Raw genomic sequence first — 20,795 nt, 5'->3', positions numbered from 1 at the left:
GGTGCAAGATTCGTCGTTACAGTGTTACATTCACAATTGACTAAAGCAATTAAAGTGCATTTGTTTTCAAATCAACCAGACATTCTCTTACATCAAGGCAAAGCGAACATCACTGTGCTGATTTAAAATAACCAGAAGTAAGATTAAATTAAACAACAGCTTAACCACTGGCTTTAACAGAGACTCAGACACTGTGCAACGAACACATTCATTAAACTCTCAGATGCCACACTATAAATAAATATCTGGTTAAAGATGTATAAATACAATACTTTAGTCAATATAAAGCAGCATTAGTAAGAAAGTGGGCAGTGCAACTTCAATCAGCATGAAATAATGCTGTGTTTGTAGTGTCGATTCAATTGCATTGCCCAACTGGATCATAACAGCACTTGATTCCTTCTCAGTGGCACTTAAGTTTTTACACACACATATCGAAACACACACACACAACATGAAATCGAATACATGTGCATTTTTACACGCATATATATCGAAACACACACACACTGGTCACATGAAATCGAATACGTTGGTCCCTGATTTCAGCTTTCAAACTTTTTTCTACAGATTTCGAACTGAATAAATAATGAGATGTTAATTAACAGCGTCATCCTCACATTCACAGAATGAGATCCTCCACACCTCAAGGTTCAAAGCCCCGAGATTTAGTCCTTTCGTCAAGCCTCATCTCGACCGCACTCCTAACGACGTCTTGATGTGCTCGTACACCACATAGCTGATGCTGACCGCGGGGATGACCTTCAGGAAGTTTGGGGTCAGACCCCGATAGAGACCCATCGGGCCCTCGTTCTTCATGATCTGCTTGAAGAGTCCCGACATCGAGACCTGGGACGAGCCGTCGACTGCAGCTGCACGAGGAAAACACCACATTTAATATATTATTGATCTGCCTGCATTCACACCATTATATTAGACTGAACTGAGCTGGACAATGACATACGGTTTTCTCCAGAGCGGCTAATATATATAAAAAACTAAATTAATGACTTTTTACAACAAAAATGAACAATTCTGAAGCTGGACTGTGAAGCTATTTTCTTCTAGAAAATAACTTTGCATTATTTTCCGGTTATCTCTGTAAAGTTGCTTTGAAACGATCTGTATTGTGAAAAGCGCTATATAAATAAAGGTGACTTCACCCTGAGAAACAACATTCAGTAAGAGCACATTATAAACCCTGGAGCTCACCTTGCGCCTGCATGCGTGTTCGTACGAGAGCCAGCGGGTAACTGGCGAGCTGGCCACACGTGCTGGAGACCGTACCACACGCCAGAAGCACAAACACACCCGGATTCGCATTATCCGTGCCATAGCGCTGAAGCCAAGAGTTCTTTAATGTCTATAAAGAGCAAAATTAGGAAGAAAAATTAGCATTTTCTGTTCATAAATGACATCTCCAGTGATTGCTATTCATTATGCCCTTTAAAAAGTCCTGATTTTGCTTTATTAATACAGGTTCATGCTTAAATGTTGATTATTTCCCCCATATTTGCAGCTCGTCTCGTCCCAGTCTGTCAGTAACGCTCAATTTAGTTCCCGTCTCTATGAAGCCACTCCTAAAAAGCACGCTGTGCTCTGATTGGTCGGCTGGAGCAGTGTGTTCTGATTGGTCAAGTACTGCGAGCGCGTTTGGGAAATGTCCCGCCCCTTTCCATAACCATCAGTTTCAACACACTACTAACTAACTCAACCAGGCCCCGCCCCTTTATTCTACACATTAATTATTTAAATGAGGAATATTGTGACGCGTTCGCTCCTCTGCTCACCTCATAGACTGCCAGGTCGATGCCAGCGTACGGGATGATGCCCAGCATGTTCGGTACGTAGCCTTTGTAAAACGCAGACATTCCCTCCACCCTCAGGATGTGTTTGGCACAGTCCGAGATGCCCTTGTACTGGCCGGTCTTTCTCAACGCCAGACGAGTTTTGAGAACCTGAACAGAAGAGCATTACAGATTTCTTCAGTATAGCATTGTTTGTCTGATTTTTTTTTAATGCCATGCCAGCTTCTCTGACTAGTTTGAATACTACAAATTGAAATAAAAAAATAAAAAGTATCCAGATGTAATTACAACGTGCATATGAAGCACAACCATGACATTAAAGTAGAGCACAAAATATCTTCATGCTACAAAAATGGACTTTAAGCTAAATATATATATATAGAAATGCAGTAGTCAACATTTAAAGTGGATCAAAAAAGTTAATCAAAGTTGTCCTAACACAAGAACGGGTATTGTTCAAAATTCATGTAGAACTTTGATGAAAGGTTTTGATCCAATTAAAATGTTGACTACTGTATGCATGCGTGTATGCATGTGTGTGTGTGTATGTATGTGTATGCATGTATGTATGTGTATTGTGTATGCATGTATGTGTATGTGCATGTATGTGTGTGTGTATGCATGATATGTGTGTATGCATGATATGTGTGTATATGTATGCATGTGTGTGTGCATGCATGTATGTGTGTGTGCATGCATGTATGTGTGTATGTATGTATGTGTGTGTGCATGCATGTATGTGTGTGTATATGTATGTATGTATGTGTATGCATGTATGTGTGTGTGCATGCACGTATGTGTGCATGCATGCATGTATGTGTGTGTGCATGCATGTATGTGTGTATGTATGTATGTGTGTGCATGCATGTATGTGTATATGTATGCATGTATGTGTATGTATGTATGTGTATGTATGTATGTGTGTGTATATGTATGTATGTGTGTATGCATGATATGTGTGTATATGTATGCATGTGTGTGTGCATGCATGTATGTGTGTGTGCATGCATGTATGTGTGTATGTATGTATGTGTGTGTGCATGCATGTATGTGTGTGTATATGTATGTATGTATGTGTATGCATGTATGTGTGTGTGCATGCACGTATGTGTGCATGCATGCATGTATGTGTGTGTGCATGCATGTATGTGTGTGTGCATGCATGTATGTGTGTATGTATGTATGTGTGTGCATGCATGTATGTGTATATGTATGCATGTATGTGTATGTATGTATGTGTATGTATGTATGTGTGTGTATATGTATGTATGTGTGTGTATGCATGTATGTATATGTATGCATGCGTGTATGCATGCATGTGTGTGTATATGCATGTATGTGTGTGTGCATGCATGTATGTGTGTGTATGCATGTATGTGTATGCATGTATGTGTGTGCATGCATGAAAACTGAGCAGTTTTGTGGTGTATCTTCGGAGACTCACCTCCATGGGGTAAATGGAGCTCTGAGCAATGACTCCTGCCAGGGAACCGGCTACAAAACGTTCACTGATGCCCAGAGTCTCCCGACTGCTTCCCATCAGCCGTTTAATCTGTCGACAAAAGAAAAGTCACTCATTTGTTTCATTTCATTTTTTCCTCCTTCTCAGGTCGGATATTAGCATCCCTGACAAAGGAAGTGCATCAGCTCTCATCCATTACCTGCTCATAAGCCATGAACTTGAGGGCCGATTCAGGTGCGATTTTGATGATGTTGATGCCGTTGCCCCTCCATAACGAACGCATCCCTCCTTCCTTGATCATCTGCGCGAGACCGCTCATGAGACACATGTTGTTGCCATGAGTACCATGTACCTGAGACAAGAAAATAAGGTTTATTAGAACCAGTTATGTCTAAATAACACACTTTATATGGTTTCAGTGATCAGAATTAACATTTTAGACCCTCACAAGTGGAGCAAAGTTGAGTATGTCGAAAAAAGTAGGTGAAAGGTTTTTAAACCGAATCAACTGAACGATTAAAGTCCAATTGAGTAACGGCTGACGTAAACATGACTAGCTGACACAGATCTCCACTATCGCACAGTCATGACAATGTCCACTGGTATCTCGCATCGGACCAATCAGAGTGCAAAACAGAGGGTGTGCTTGACCACTCGGATTCTGATTGGCCGCTTGAATAATCTGTATAATTATTCAGTTCCCCGGAACATACATTTATGACACTGATTAACTACACTTATGACTCTTGGGTAACGAAACCCATTATTCTAGCCATACGGTTATGAAACCAGTTTTTCTGGGCCAATCTTATAAAATAAGTTTGCCTTATCCCTGATAAAAACCATTTTATTGACATTTTGGTGGTTCTTCAGTCTGTATGACCTATATAACACCTAGTATATACTGTAAAACTTGGTCATGTCTGGATTTATTTCAAATAATGAGTTATTTTGACATTTTTCCCTTTTTGCTTGCCCTTTAACTAATATCTACTGGTTGATTAAGGGCTTGAAATTTGAAGGAAAATTATTGTGTAAATAAAACCTCCTTCAGTCTACAGAGAAAGCAGAGGTTGGGATTTATTAAAGACTACATCCTTGAGTGAGTAACTTAGCAGATTGTAATATAAGATTCATATACACAAGGTGTAACCCTGATCTAGTCCTCTTGAACTCAGAATGACGCAGGTAATGTGATCATCGCACCTGCATGAGGACTTTGAGTCGGTCAAGCGGCGCAGTGAAGGTTCGTGACACGGCTCCAGCTCCTCCACCGGCAACCAGATGTCTCCACCACATCCCGGTCATGTGCTCCTCTGATGTGAACTCATCCGGTACCATCAGGTTCTCTCCCACATCAAAGATCTACAAAGAAATTAATCACAGATACTGTTAACCAATTAACCAATGTGTGTAAATCAGTGAATGACGAATAGTATTTTGCATTAATGCTACTCCAGGAGAACTAAAGTGCAATGACCTTGGCAGCAACAGTGTGTGCGTCAAGAGTGTTCTGACCCGACCAGTGACGCGGTCAAAACGTTTTTGCCGCATTAAAGTGCCATTTGATAAAAAAAATCCATTGTGGACTTTAGAAACGCTCGTAAAACTTGCGCACATTGCATCAGAGTCCATATTATTGCGCACTGAACAAAGGCTGCAGTCCAGTTTAAACTGGTCACTGATACTGAAATTGAACAATCAAACGACTAGATCAAGTCTCAAATTGAACAGCTAAGTGTGCATGTCAACTGATTGTTGCATAAGGAAGGGGACAGTTATTCTCGGTTTAATTTGAGTACACTGATATTTGATTTGCAAAACGTAATGGATTTACGCAGCGAGCTCTAGCAGTCAGGACACAGACGAGTTAAGATTTAGTATCTGCAACACTACACCTGTTAAACTGGAGCCCGTCCTAGATCACAGTGTTCCTGTCGATATTTTAGGCACAGTCACTTTACGACTGTCATCAACCGTATATCATAAGGCCTACGTACTAAAGTAATCCTAAAACTCAAGCCAGACTAATTTAATTTACACACCTTTTAAGGAATCTGAAGAATTCCCTGCAGACATATTAATCAGATCCCCATATTAATCGCTTTGCAGACATCAGGAATAAAGCAGCTTTTTAACTAAAGAGGCCTTTCAGGGCATTTAATTCTGAGAAGCATTTGAGGATTTGGACTAGCATTAGCGTGAGTGAGTGAGGGACTCTTACAGTCGAGTGTTTCCAGTATAGGATGATTTCGGGAATGTTTTCGGCAGGTTGCAGCGTGGGAAACTTTTTCCACTCATTCCAGTCAATAGTCATTGTGCCGTTTTTGTCCATGCTACAAGAGGAAAAAGACAAATAAGAGAAGACCGGTTACAGCCTGGAAACAAGCTCTGCGCTTAATGAATTTAACAGATGATTAAAAAAAAAAAAAATCTAACAAAGCTCTGACTCAGTTCATTATGAGATCAATGCATTTATATAGTTATAAAAAAAGGGTTTGATTCCTCAAAAAAAAGTCTAAAATACAAAAAAATATAATGAGAGATAAACAGGGCAACATAGGAAGGTAAATGAAAGCATTGCACATTTTTTATCCAAACAATATTTCACCTATTAAGGACTTTCTCCGCTTGCTGCAGGGAAATATGGACGCCAAGATCTTGCAGGGAGTTCACAATGTCACTGGCGTTCACGTGACCTGACGAGGAACAAATTAAAGAAATGTCAGTCAATTTAAAAATCACCAAGTTGTGAGTTTATGAATCAAGTATTGCATCAATACCAGTTTTCTTTCTATCCAGGCTTTTGAAGACGAGCTTCAGGTCTTTCTCGTGGTCTTGGAGGTAGTGAACAAACTCTTCAAAGTCCAGCTGCCCATCATGCGCTTTCTCTTCAGTTTTCAGTGTTTTCTGTGAAAAAAAAAAGAAAAAAAAAAGATGATTTAATGCACCTAAACCGAATCAGTGTGTGCGACTGAATATCTAATGCATTCCAGCAGAAAATCATTGCACAATCAGTAAGTTTAGTGTGTGAATACCGACAGCTGCAAAACTAGAACAGAGGGAATGAGTGTGTCTCGTTACATGGGAAAATTAGCAGATCAAATGAGCCACGTGTTTAAAAGACACCTGACAATACAAGATCTGTGAAACCCAGCTACAAAAAAAGTGTTTAAATAATATTAACTACTGAACTCACAAGGGAACTTTAACTCATAATCAAATCATCAGACTCTCCAGTCATTGTAATTACTGATTGCGTTCTCTAGAAAGTCATAATCATGTTTGTACACTCATCCAGATGATTGCAGAAGCTCAGACAATCATAATCGATAAACTTATGGACCTATCAATTATGAGTGTCTTATTGAAACTGCACCACTAGGGTCACCATACAGCCTTATATTAAAAACGACTACATATGAATCTTGAATAGTATATAAAACTATTAAGTTACAGTGGTGTTGATGAGGCTATAACACTGAACACATTATTAATGCACTTTAATTAGTCAATAGTATTAAAGGGATAGTTCACCCAAAAATTTGAAATCTGTCATTTACTCGCTTAAAGGGATAGTTCACTCCATTCAATTTTTTTTATAAATCTGTCCTAATTTGCTTACCCTAAAGTTGTTCCAAACCAGTATGAATTTCTTTCATCTGATGAAATTATTAATTTAATTTATTTTTTTGCAGATAGAATTTTGTTCATACCTGTTCAATGGGGACCATAAAGTGTTTGGTTACCAACATTCTTTAAAATATCTTCTTTCGTGAAAGAAATTCATACAGGTTTGGAACAACTTTAGGGGTAAGCAAATTAGGACAGATTTATGAATTATGAACTATCCCTTTAAGCGCTCTGGGGGAAACTCCAAATATGGTCATTTTCACGGAAACGCGCGCGCAGGAAAGAGGAACGAGCACCGGAAACGTCATGCTTCAAAAATGTGTAGTTTCTTTAAAAAAAGAGAAAAAGTCAACTACTTTTTATTTTAATCAAAGGCCCGCTTACATTGAATAATATATAAAGAAAGATTAGAAAGAATGTACATATGATTTGATAATTTTTACCTTCTTCCATTTTCGGTATGTAGAGAACTCCTGCGACGGCAGAAAGACGCTGAGAGACTTGAGCGACTTCAGCTCGGACGGTAATCCATTCGACTCAAAATAGTCCACCTCGACATGATCTGAATTATGGACAGGCACATAAAGGCACAGGCACAACATCTTCAAAATAGTAAAAGTCTTCGACAATAAATAAATAAATAACACAAGAACACTTTCGCCTGCCGGCGGTGAAACGCTGAAATGCCGGTAACGCTGCTGATCGTGTCTAGAAAAGTCCTTAGACACGCCCACTGAGTGAAGGAGGCGGACTCTGATTGGTGCACCGGGTTCTACGCATTTAAACATTTGAACGCCTACATTGATGTCAGAGTCTCAAAGGCCAATCACGGCTGGTCGTGTGTAAATCAGGCCCCTCCTCTTTCACTACTGAACTCCAGCACCTCCCTAAGAGCTGACATGTGACACGCTGTGAAATTTCAATGGAAGTGACTCATAGAATTTCACATTTTCTCACACAGGGCACAGAGAAATCGACATAGACCCGTAACAGGTTGTATATTGCCCCTAAACTTAGTTAACATGCCTCAAACCAGGGTTATTATAGACCATATAAACTTATAGACCATTAACACATTATATACAGTATATATATATATATATATATATATATATATATATATACATATATACATAAATATATATATTTATATACACACCTCAAACTTATTTTATTTCAGCTGGTTGCAAAGGCAACATTAATCATTTTCATTTGGTTTAACTTTATGCAGCCTATATTAAAATAACAAATATTAGAACATAAAAATAACACTTAAGAGTTTAAATTTCTGAAAAAAAATCATGAGATCGAACTCATTTTGTGTGATTTTGCTTATTTTTTGATGAGGCCTGAAAATAAGTCTGAAATAAGTCGGGCTGGCTATTTTGGTTTAGCTAATTTGTTTATTCGTTTACTTAAATGTGAACATAAAGTCTATGTATTTGCATAATTGACCTGTTTCATATTAAATAACAAAAAAATACTGCACTCACTTACTTTCATGAGGTCTCCTTCCCTTTTACGTCACATTAATGTGCATTTGCATATGTTTGATTATAGAATTAACCCAAAACTTTTCTCTTAAAATGTCTTTAAAAAAAGTCTAAATATTCTTAAATAACACAGTTATTAAAAAATAACTGAAGCCAAACATAACTAATTCGAGTTATCAGGTCAGTACATGATATTTTCTTGGTTAGTAGCGGTATAATTAAGGTTTATAGGCCCCAATATAACCGGCGACTCTGTAAGGCATAATCCTGCAGCAAAGCTGTCTCCGGTTGCAGAGTTACGTCAGAGTCTGTGGAGGATCGTGTCCGTGCCAAAACTCACTCCACAGAGATTTATACGGTATCTGTGAGGGGGACACCAACCTATAAACCATCTGTAGCCCGCACTGACGGGGTGTTGCGGGGGAAAAGCCTGGTGTATAAAAAGACTGGTTGTTAGACGTCTTCGAATGCCAGAATGTTTAAATCTTTTTAGAATTTAACTAAAATTAAACTTTTAATTCTATTGTAATTTGGCAATCCGAATAGTTCACTGTAATAAGTTGTCAGAACTCAAAACATTTAAGGTTTAACAATTTTTTTAAGTTCTGAAATTCAGTAAGCAGAACTAGCAGATTTTTATTTTGTACTTAAACATTTCAAGTTAAGAACAATTAAAATGTTTGAGTAGTACACTAATTCATCATACAATTAACTTCAAGCTTTCATGTTGTCTCGATGTGAACACTTTTATTAGTATAAACTTAGTTAGCTTTAACAAGCTAATCTGTTAACATACTAATTTGCTAACATGTTAGCATGTTATACTGACGCACTTGCTTTATGAGCGCAACAATATAAAGTTATTATTTGCTCTCAAATCAAGCGCATGCACCACTCGTCACCATGATGGTAATATCCTAAAACCAACATTAACAGAAATTCTTCTAAATTAGCATAACAAAACATTAATCACTACTAAATCAACCACTTCACATTAGTCTGGCACAAAAAAAACCCATCATATTACTCCTAATTTTAGCATTTACTCTCCCTTTCGAGTGCCATCGGCAAAGCATGCTGGGAAATAGCTATTTCAGTTAAACTTAAGTTTGTCTAAATTAAAATAAATAATTTCATAAAACTCAAATCTTCTGTGAAAGTTCTGTGAACTTGAAAGAAAAAGAAAGTGCTAAATACTCATAAAAGTTAATTTGACTGAACTAATTTAAGTTTTTCCTACTCAAACCAATTAATTATTTTGAGCTTTAGGGTTTATTTGCACTCAATGCCACAAGTATGTCTTGTTTCTGCCATGGAATAAAAAAAAATACAAAAGGGGAGTGCGGAAAACTCACAATTCTGAGATATAAACTCACAGATGCGAGAAAAAAAGTCAGAATTGTAAGATAAAAGGTTTATATCTCACAATCCTCGCAGGATATAAACTCGGCATTGCAAGAAAAGAAAAAAAAAATGGTAGATAAAAAAGTCACAATTTTTATTCTTTTAAAGCAAGCCTCCATGTCAGATCAGTGTCGGGGAAAGTTACTTTTAAAAGTAATGTGTTACAATATTGCGTTACTCACTAAAAAAGTAACTTATGTGTAATTTTTTATGGAAAGTAATGTGTTGGTTACTTTTGTGTTACTTTTTCTCACCTGGGCTTGCTTTTTTTGTATTTTTTGTATTACTTTTTTTTTTTTGTGGCAAATGTAAAGGCCCTTCTTCACACCAAAAGTGAAACGAATAAGCCTCAGACTGAAGGAAATGTAAATGTACGTCTGTACAGAGAGGCTTCACTCAAACAAACTAGATCGCAGAGAAAAGAGAAAAGAAAAGAGAAAAAAATAAATAATTTTTGCTTATTCATGGTTGAATTGGATCATCGAAGGTCAGAAAAGACATTGGGTAATAAAGTGAGATTAAATACATAAAGTAGCCTTTGTATTTAACATTTAATTGTTGCAGGTTTGCGTAATAAGTTTTCAATTGGATGTTTTTATAAATTTTGAGGAACACTGAATCTGTTTTCGTGCAAGTGAGATGAGTAAACGTATGATTACATTACTCTACAAACTACACAAACCATCATATACACACAAAACAACTCACGATTTCTCTCAACGTGGGAATAGAGGAGCTGTCAGTCACCTTAAGTGCCAACAAAATTACTTATTTGGACAAGTATCTCAGATATTTTGTTGTACATTTAAAAGTAATAGTAGTAGTAACCTGAAAAAAGTAATCTGACTACATAACTTGTGTCACGTCCAACACTGCATATGAAGTAATTAGTGAGCTTGCATTGATTTGCATGTTTTTTTATTACCAAAACAGGTCATATCTGAACATGCATCAGAAGAGTTGAGTTTTTGTAACACAATCCAGAAGGTAGTGCACTCATGTACTGTATGCAGCGTCGCATCAGGATGGCCTTATGATTGAATTTGACTCCTGTGCTCTCTAAAAACTAATTTTAGCCATAAGTCATGCGCAGCGGGGATCACTAAACACATGCAGGGGGATAGACGCGGGGTTTGGGAGTCAGTACAGAGCTCTTATTTCGTCAAGCAGGGTTGAGAGAAAGACAACTGCTCCTGTGTGAAAGATGTTTGATTCATTCAAGACCTTTATAGTTCCAGACAGTGACGCCGCTCATAAGGTTCAGGTTCACTGCAAACCAACTAAAAAATTTGAGGCAGTCCTAAAAAAAAAGTCAACTCACATTTTTAATGTTAACAAACTTTATTAACTCTACAGATGTTAACTGCTACTGAATTTAATTGAAATCTAAGATAACTCATACACTTTGATTGCATAGAGATCACATTAACTCAAATCCTTTAAAATTATATACTTGCTAGCAATGACACACTTATCTTGCATACGTGCAGATTTCACTGGCATAAAAATTATTCATTTATGATTTTGCAGTCCATTCTTTATCTACTGTCCAACACAATGGTTACTGTGAAACCCTATAAATCCCAACACAACAGAAGATTAAACACTATCACATCTCTCCCAATATTAATCTTGTGCAAAAACACACAAATAACACGTAAATGCCCTTTTCACAAGATGTAAAATAAGTCTCTGATGTCCCCAGAGTGTGAAGTTTTAGCTCAAAATACCCCACAGATTTTTTTATATAGCCTAGCATATTAAAGTTGTCACTTTTTGAGGGTGAGCAAAAACACACCGTTTATGTGTCTGTCCCTTTAAATGCAAATGAGCGGCTGCTCCCGGCACAGGGGGCGGAGCTTCAAGAGCGTGTCCTTTTACCACACACACACACACATGCACTGAAAATTGTAAAAACTTTTTGAGTCAGAAGATGATGGAGAGACTCAAGAAGAAGTGACAACATGTAGAAGCAACAGGACATTTCTGAACGGTTAGTTGATGAATTTATGCAGCTTATGTGTAGTTATCTTCTAGTCATTGATTAGCATATTCTGTCTTGATAATCTATAAATCGTGCTCCGGAGGCGGGGTTTATGTAAATTTTCGGGTTGGTGATGTCACTAACCCGGGAGGAATGTTGTGTAGTTCCTACCAGCCGTTTGTTGTAGTCCTTAAAATTAAATTTCTTTTAAAGCAATCTTCCTTTGCTTTGAACTTTGAGCGTTATAACTTTGCAGATGTTGTTTATGATCAAACAGCAACATTACACACTAACTAGGCCTACAGAAAAGTGAAATCATAATCAACCACCACTTTAATTTCAACATTTATTTCTCCGATGTCTGACGCAGAGCATGCTGGGAACTATAAATGTGCTGCACTTATGTTCAGCTTACAATAATATTCTACTTGAGTTCACTTAACTTTTTTTTACTTTAAACTTTCAGTAATATTTGAGTGAAAAACTTATTTAATTCAAGTTTACAGGGTTTCTCTGGAGCTTTTCTCTTTTTAACTGCACTGAAAAAAATTGGATTTACTTTGAAACAGTTTTCACTATTAACTCTCAGAAATAATTATAAAGAGAAGCACAATTAAACATGAAATTAAGAAGTACACATGAGTAAAATATTCTAGTTTAATTCACAACTTTGAAAAATCAATGTCTTATTCTGTTAAGTAAAAATTATTCTTAAATATGGATGCGGAACTGAAAGTGTTCTTGAGTGAAAGTATAAAGTGTCCATATTTATTTATAGGCCTACTTAAGTATTTTAAGTATCTTAAAAGTAACATGTTCAATGCATGGTTTTCACACAAGCATAAATGACCATAGTGACAAGTTACATTTTCCATGAGTTCATTATTAGTGTTAAATAAGCCTCATTTGACTCTAATTTGATGTCAGCTCAGTATGAAAAATATTTTTAATAAGTCATCATCGTCAGTGCAATATTGGCTTTTAAGGTGTGATTTATAAATGCACTTCTAAGTACAAATACAAAGGCATAATAATGAAGTATAATACAATACAAAAAAAGTATAATAACGAAATACAATTATTCAGGTGTACTTTACACCTCTTGAGTCTTGGGTCATAATGCTGTTCTTTTTTTTTTTTTTCATAATGCTGTTATTATAACACAAGTTATGAAACAGAGTAGCTTGTTTTTCAGGTAAACTTTCTGACCAATCGTGATAAGGCCAGTTTTCACCGTTTATTATGTCACATACTGTACAAATACATCCTTTGCATGAAGATAAACGGCTCATTCATAAAGATCCATTAAATGTGTGTATATTAACCAGAGGTCAAGAGGCCGCTGTGCTTCTCACTGAAAGTCCTGTGTTTGTTTTGATCTCGTCCTGGATTACGTGTTACGTCTGATCCCTGAAGTGCATCCGATAAACTTTACCTGGAGGTCAGATTGACAGAGGATGAAAAACAAGATGTGTTACGTGCTGTTATACCGGCTTCACAGTCACTGTTGTCTCTCAATAACGGGATCAACAACAGCGATTCTGCTGAGAGTTTCAGACGCTCTTATCAACAGAGACGGGAGAAAAGTGCAGTTCTGATATGGAGCTTATATTATGACAAAATGATTTGAATTTGAATTGTGTAAATCTGAATTATTTGCAAGTGTAATCTATCAAAATTGAATTTTAGGTGGTAGTTTAAATAGTTCTGAATTTGAATTTTTTTTAAACGAATATTGAACATTTGAAATTTAACAAATTGAAATGTTTTTATGGCTGAATTTTATAGACATGTATTTTCAAACAGTAATATTCAGTTTAAAAAAAATTCAGATTCAAGTTTTCAAGATGAAGAAATTCAGAACTTCAAATTCAGTTTTCTAAAATTCAATGTCAAAAATTCAAGTTCAAAAATTCAGATCTGACAGAAAGTAGGTCACAGGTCATCCACAGGGAAGAGTAGATGATCTCAGAAAAGTCGAACAGAGCATTTTGGCCAATTGGGGACTGCGGAAGTTTTCCAGCGCGAACGTGGTGGTGGTTCAAGAGGTTGCCACTCTCTGACTCTTGTCATGAATCGCCCGGAGGTCTATTACATGTACGACGCAGTCTAGACCGGACGCGAACGGTGCGACGCGACCCGTGAAATCCCCAACAGCACACGGATTCCCCATCCTATTTCTGACCTAGTCCCAGCTCTTTGCAACAGTCGCTTCAAGCTGTGTTGCGTCGCGCCGCTCGCGTCCTGTCTGTGTAACTGAGGTCTAGTAGACAAGCTGGCGTTCTAATCAATTTTACACAAAATGTAGGCTACTTTAAAACAAACACCAGAGACCGCTTAGACAAATGTCTAACTAAGACAAATGTCTTAGTTAGACAAATGTCTTAGACTAACATAAACACAAAATCATTCATGTTTAAGAATCTTAACGTTACCTCCGGGCGATTCATGACAAGAGTGGACATTAAAACGCTTACGTGAAAACCGCTTAAAGGTAGGGTAGGTAGGATTTATATAAAAACTTTTTACCAAATTTGATTAAACTTTCTATATATATCAATGCATAATTAAAATGTAAGTACTCTGATAAAAAGAGTATAAAAATCGAGTGACTCTAGACCGTTTAATCTTCATTAAACACAGCTCATTATTTCCATTCGGGACGAATCACAGGATTGGCTTGCGCGACTGTCAGTCGACGTCGCCATGACTACCGCCGTTATTACTGGCTCTGCCCACGTGCGCGCAGTCGCGCACCCGTTTTTAGGTGGGAGTGAATGGAATTAATGAGCTGTGTTTAATGAAGATTAAACGGTCTAGAGTCACTCGATTTTTATACTCTTTTTATCAGAGTACTTACATTTTAATTATGCATTGGTATATAAAGACAGTTTAAACAAATTTGAATAAAAGTTTTTTTTAGACAATTCTGACCTACCCTACCTTTAACGTGGCTCACTGTACGAAGATAGTGATATTAAAGGACCAAACTCAGTACAAATCATATTAATAAACCATACTTTGTATAAAAAATCAGATGAGCCCAGAATACCTACGCAACGCGTTTAATTGTGCGTTAAGCATTTCCTTACCATAGAAAACCGTTATAAGAAAACGCTTAACGTGGCTCACTGTACAAAGACAGTGATATAAGGACCGTACACATCATATTAATAAACCATGCATGTAGCCTATAAAAAATCAGATGAGCCCAGAATATGAACGCAATGCGTTTAATTACGCGTTAAGCATGTTCTTACCATAGAAAACCGTTATAAGAAAACACTTTACGTGGCTTAATAAACCTTAAACCTGATTTGTTATACATAGTAGGCAGGCTTATGGTTTATTAAGGACCATTTAAGGTTTATTAAGCCACGTTAAGCGTTTTCTTATAACGGTTTTCTATGATTAGAACATGCTTAATTAAATGCGTTGCGTTCATATTCTGGGCTCATCTGATTTTTTATACAAAGTGGTTTATTAATATGATTTGTACTGAGTTTGGTCCTTTAATATCACTGTCTTCGTACAGTAAGCCACGTTAAGCGTTTTCATATCGGTTTTCTATTAAGGAATTTGCTTAACGCGTAATGAAACGCGTTGCGTTCATATTCTGGGCTCATCTGATTTTTTATACATGGTTTATTATTATGATGCGTAGGCTACTGAGTTTGGTCCTTGTCTTTGTACAGTAAGCCACGTTAAGCGTTTTCTTATAGGTTTTCTATGGTAAGGAAATGCTTAACGCGTTGCGTTCATATTCTGGGCTCATCTGATTTTTTATACATAGTATGGTTTATTAATATGATGTGTACGGTCCTTATATCACTGTCTTTGTACAGTGAGCCACGTTAAGCGTTTTCTTATAACGGTTTTCTATGGTAAGGAAATGCTTAACGCACAATTAAACGCGTTGCGTAGGTATTCTGGGCTCATCTGATTTTTTATACAAAGTATGGTTTATTAATATGATTTGTACTGAGTTTGGTCCTTTAATATCACTATCTTCGTACAGTGAGCCACGTTAAGCGGTTTTCACGTAAGCGTTTTAATGTCCACTCTTGTCATGAATCGCCCGGAGGTAACGTTAAGATTCTTAAACATGAATGATTTTGTGTTTATGTTAGTCTAAGACATTTGTCTAACTAAGACATTTGTCTTAGTTAGACATTTGTCTAAGCGGTCTCTGGTGTTTGTTTTAAAGTAGCCTACATTTTGTGTAAAATTGATTAGAACGCCAGCTTGTCTACTAGACCTCAGTTACACAGACAGGACGCGAGCGGCGCGACGCAACACAGCTTGAAGCGACTGTTGCAAAGAGCTGGGACTAGGTCAGAAATAGGATGGGGAATCCGTGTGCTGTTGGGGATTTCACGGGTCGCGTCGCACCGTTCGCGTCCGGTCTAGACTGCGTCGTACATGTAATAGACCTCCGGGCGATTCATGACAAGAGTCAGAGAGTGGCAACCTCTTGAACCACCACCACGTTCGCGCTGGAAAACTTCCGCAGTCCCCAATTGGCCAAAATGCTCTGTTCGACTTTTCTGAGATCATCTACTCTTCCCTGTGGATGACCTGTGACCTACTTTCTGTCAGATCTGAATTTTTGAACTTGAATTTTTGACATTGAATTTTAGAAAACTGAATTTGAAGTTCTGAATTTCTTCATCTTGAAAACTTGAATCTGAATTTTTTAAAACTGAATATTACTGTTTGAAAATACATGTCTATAAAATTCAGCCATAAAAACATTTCAATTTGTAAAATTTCAAATGTTCAATATTCGTTTAAAAAAATTCAAATTCAGAACTATTTAAACTACCACCTAAAATTCAATTTTGTTAGATTACACTTGCAAATAATTCAGATTTACACAATTCAAATTCAAATCATTTTGTCATAATATAAGCTCCATATTCTGATATCACAGATCTGGTTTACTGAGCAGAATAAAGGATTTTCTATAAAAGACAACAACACATTTGCACAATTTAACCATTCAAAGGTCAGATATTTTTGAAAGAAGTCTCTTCTGCTCACCAAAGCTGCGTTTATTTGATCAAAAATACAGTAAAAACAGTGAAACATTATTAATTTAACCCCTTTAGCGGCACCCCCTTTTTTTAAATAGGCTAGACATGAAAATGCACATTACGAACTTAAATGGTTGTAGTTCAAGAATGCTTTGGAATATAGATGTAAGTCTTGTTTTAAAGAAGACATTTGCAAAAAAAAAAAAAAGAAAAAAATCAAAGCCAAACATCTGAACAAGTTGTTTCTCAAATTTTAGGTTGACATCTCAAAAAATGAGCTTTCAGCGATATTTAGTTTGGGCGCAGTACCACACTTCTCCACTAGTTAACGTTACAGGGCGCCTCCATTTCCATATGTTGTTTGAGTCTGAACCAATATTTTTACAATTTTCATACAATATATGAAGTAGACATCCTATTCAGAAGTAGTATTGGAAGTTTGGCAGATTTTGAAATGAATTCATCCTCTAAGAAACACAGAAAGATCACGTATGTGCATTATAGCTCGCTGCCACATCACTAATGCTGAATCTATTATTGTTTTCTTTATATTTAAAAGATTTTCAGAGCTTTTTTTCTAAAAGAATTGAATGGATGCTATCTTTTGAACTCTTGGCATTAAAACAAACTGAGGTTTCTACCATTCTTTCATGATTTATCATGTTCATCACTATTTCAAAATAAAGGTCTGAACACGCCTTAGGAGTATGAACATATTCGTGTTGCAAATTGATAAATTACGACTCCTCTGTAATGTATTTTGAAAATCAGTCACCAAATATGTAAACTAGAGATTGTAAGCTTTCAAATGATATATAGTTTGTCAAGATTGGTTTAGGTTTAGTATAGGATATTACTGTTTTAAATATGTAGACTAATGGCTATGCCAATATAAGGAAGAAATGTCAATATACAGTAAAGTATAATTGTTTAAAGCTGAATTTTTAGCATCATTACTCCAGTCTTCAATGTCACATGATCCTTCAGAAATATTCTAATATGATGATTTGCTGCTCAAGAAAGATTTCTGATTATTGTTGATGTTGAAAACAGTCGCCAAGACTTTAAATAGTGTTGTGTTTTACATTTAGAAGCAACATACATGCAAGAAAAACCTTAATATTGTTGTTTGCCATAAAAAACACACACATGAAATTCAGATTTTACATCAGAAACATTATAAGCATAAAGACTGTATTAAATGAGCCTTGGACTTTCTTGTTCACTGAAGTTTTGCATTCAGAGTTTAGCAAAACACAAAGTCCTGCCAGGTCCGTGAATACCATAGTGAAAGACTATATAAAGATGAGTTAAGAGCCTCACAATCCCTCACAGCGAAGGACGGCCCTCGTCTCTCATGTGTTCAACACTTCTGTGCCGTTGGCCAACGCTCAGCTCAAGAACACTAAAGGTTGCAGATCCTGAAGATGTTCATGTGCCGAAAGACATGCTGTTCTTTCATCAGTGTAACCAACAATGATCTTTCAGTTCCTCCGACAAGCACATTTTCTACATTTTACAGTGTAGCCTAAAGTAACTCAACCAATACAGTAAAAAAATAAAAAATAAATCAACGCATTTCCACTACTGTACTAAAGAAGAGATTAGACAGATTTACTCAATTCAAGGAACTCATTTGCATGTCTGACCTCAATTTTGCTCCCAAATGTCTGCGAACAAGAGCCAGATTCTTAGAAATCGGCAAATGAGAACAATAAAGCATTAAATGTGACCCTGGATCACATGTCGCACGGGTATATTTGTGGCAATAGCCAAAAGTATGGGTTACAATTATCGATTTTTCTTTTATGCCAAAAATCATTAGGATATTAAAGATCATGTTCCATGAAGATATTTAGTAAATGTCCTACCGTAAATATATAAAACATGTATTTTTGTGAGTGAGTGCAGCACAATCGTGAATATAAATGCACAACTTTAAAGGAGATTTTCTCAATGTTTAGATTTTTTTGCTCCTCAGATTCCAGATTTTCAATAGTTGTGTCTCGACCAAATATTGTCCTATCCTAACAAACCACACATCAATGGAAAGCTTATTTATTCAGCTTTCATGTGATGTATAAATCTCAATTTTTTTTTTTTTTTTACCCATGTGACTGGTTTTGTGGTCCAGGGTCACATGATTCCTCAAATGCAGAAAGCATCCAAGTAGCTGTCATTAGCAACCTTCATGAATACCCCCAACAACCACACAGCAACATGCACAAAAACACACACACAAAAACAAAAACATCTTAGCAACGCCCTGGCAACCACCCACAACATTTTAAGAGTGTTACTTTAGAACCAATGTTTAGAAGAGTTTAAAATGTAATTTAAAAAAAAAAATCTCCTAGAATCATACAGCCAAAAAACTGATTATTGACAATGGAAAGCTTATTTATTCAGCTTTCAGATGATGCATGAATCTCAATTCCCAAAAATTGACCCATGTGACTGTTTTTGTGGTCCAGGATCACAAGCTCTGCTCGACGATACGATACAATGTGTCAGTTTGAAACTATTTAGAATTCCAAACAATAGTAAACAACACGGAATGATTTACAATGTAACAATTCAAATGAGTGGATCATTATGTCACACTTCAGACAGAATCCACAATGAACTTGGATGTTGTCAACACATCTTTAGCAGCAAAACATCACAGATATCCGTTACATTATATAGTGTGATCACTAAGAGCTGCTTGTGTGTTTGCTGTTATCAACACAGCGCCTCTCGTTTCATTTCAATAGGCGACTTTATTCTAAGAATTCAGTTTTATAAAAGCTACAATATAAATTTGAATTCTCAGAACGGTCCTGCTTGATCTATTTCAGGACATTATTTCTAGGATGCCAATATCAAAATAAATAGCCCGTTTTTATGAGATACAATATTTACATGAACTTCAAAAGCCCCGTTCTGTAAAAATTGCTTTATAAGTTTGCACACTTCCACAAAAACTGCTTAGAAACGCCACAGGCCACATCTTTATAGACGTGATGTGGACATATTCACACAAGCTTGACAATGCTGGAAGATCCTGTACAACTATTTTTAGACTTTTGTTTTGCCAGCAGTCTGAGAGGAGGATGTAAGGGATGTTTATTATGGGACACTTTTGGTTTCCTTGCCGACCGACCTGTACAAGGACAGTCCAGAAAGGTCTGTTCATTGGTCGAATGAAAGCACAGAATCTGAAAACAATGCCTCATAATTCACCCGAGATCTGGATGTAATGGATGGACTGTGATTTTGGCACAAAAAAAAGCATCTGTTGAAAAACGATTAAACTAAATTGCATTTTAAAGTGCATTTAAAGTGTAATTTTCATCGTCACTGAATTATTAGTATACTTTTCTTTTGCGGATTTTATTTTTTTGTGATAAACTTTTTATTGTCTTTAGAAATAACATACATTCAAACAAACAGACAGGGAAGGGGGAGCAACAGACATATTATCCATAATTTAACAATATGAGAGAGGGAGAAAAAATATATATGAATATATAAAAAAAATAAAAACCTTTATATAGTCATTCCTTTAGTCCAATATGTTGGAAGAAAAACATTGTCATGCATCAATGGTACTAGGTTTAGCCTTAATTAGTTTAGTTAGTTCGTGCTGTTGTACATTCACAAGCCATGTTGTTTTTGCACATGTGCGGGGTAAACCAATTCAATTGTCTTCTTTGCAGCTGTAAACCCAGCATATTTTGCTGATATTATTAAATTGTTGTGAAAAAAAACCCCCTGCTTAACAGGGTGGACAAAATATTAACAGGGTGGACAAAATATTAACAGGGTGGAGAAGTGGTATAAAGATTGGATGGACGGATGGTTTCCCATCGCTCATGTACAACTGGAACTGGATTTCGATGGGAAACTATATTTAAAACCTTGCCAGTGAACTTTAAATGCACTTCAACTTTAAACATAAAATAATGTAACAGGGTGGACATTCTGAGCTAA

At 36.5% G+C, this 20,795-nt stretch overlaps 1 protein-coding gene across 1 annotated transcript in view; it reads right to left on the bottom strand.

Annotated features, from left to right (window-relative positions):
- Positions 1 to 7,652, bottom strand: part of slc25a25a (solute carrier family 25 member 25a) — a 7,960-nt gene extending 308 nt beyond the window's left edge. The window contains exons 1-10 of the mRNA XM_079638908.1: positions 7,347 to 7,652; positions 6,054 to 6,180; positions 5,882 to 5,969; positions 5,495 to 5,606; positions 4,477 to 4,635; positions 3,470 to 3,622; positions 3,253 to 3,360; positions 1,791 to 1,958; positions 1,213 to 1,363; positions 1 to 872 (exon numbers count right to left, since the gene is read on the bottom strand). The exon at positions 1 to 872 is cut by the window's left edge and continues 308 nt beyond it. Of these exons, the coding sequence (XP_079495034.1) occupies positions 688 to 872; positions 1,213 to 1,363; positions 1,791 to 1,958; positions 3,253 to 3,360; positions 3,470 to 3,622; positions 4,477 to 4,635; positions 5,495 to 5,606; positions 5,882 to 5,969; positions 6,054 to 6,180; positions 7,347 to 7,505 (1,410 nt within the window). The 5' untranslated portion in view covers positions 7,506 to 7,652 and the 3' untranslated portion in view covers positions 1 to 687. The remainder of the gene's footprint in view (positions 873 to 1,212; positions 1,364 to 1,790; positions 1,959 to 3,252; positions 3,361 to 3,469; positions 3,623 to 4,476; positions 4,636 to 5,494; positions 5,607 to 5,881; positions 5,970 to 6,053; positions 6,181 to 7,346) is intronic.
- Between the last annotated feature and the right edge of the window lie 13,143 nt (positions 7,653 to 20,795).

This window comes from Phoxinus phoxinus (assembly GCF_949152265.1).
Source record: "Phoxinus phoxinus genome assembly, chromosome: 15".
NCBI lineage: Eukaryota > Metazoa > Chordata > Actinopteri > Cypriniformes > Leuciscidae > Phoxinus > Phoxinus phoxinus.
The sequence above is the reverse complement of the archived record's forward strand: the minus strand, read 5'-3'. Positions and strand labels throughout refer to the sequence as shown.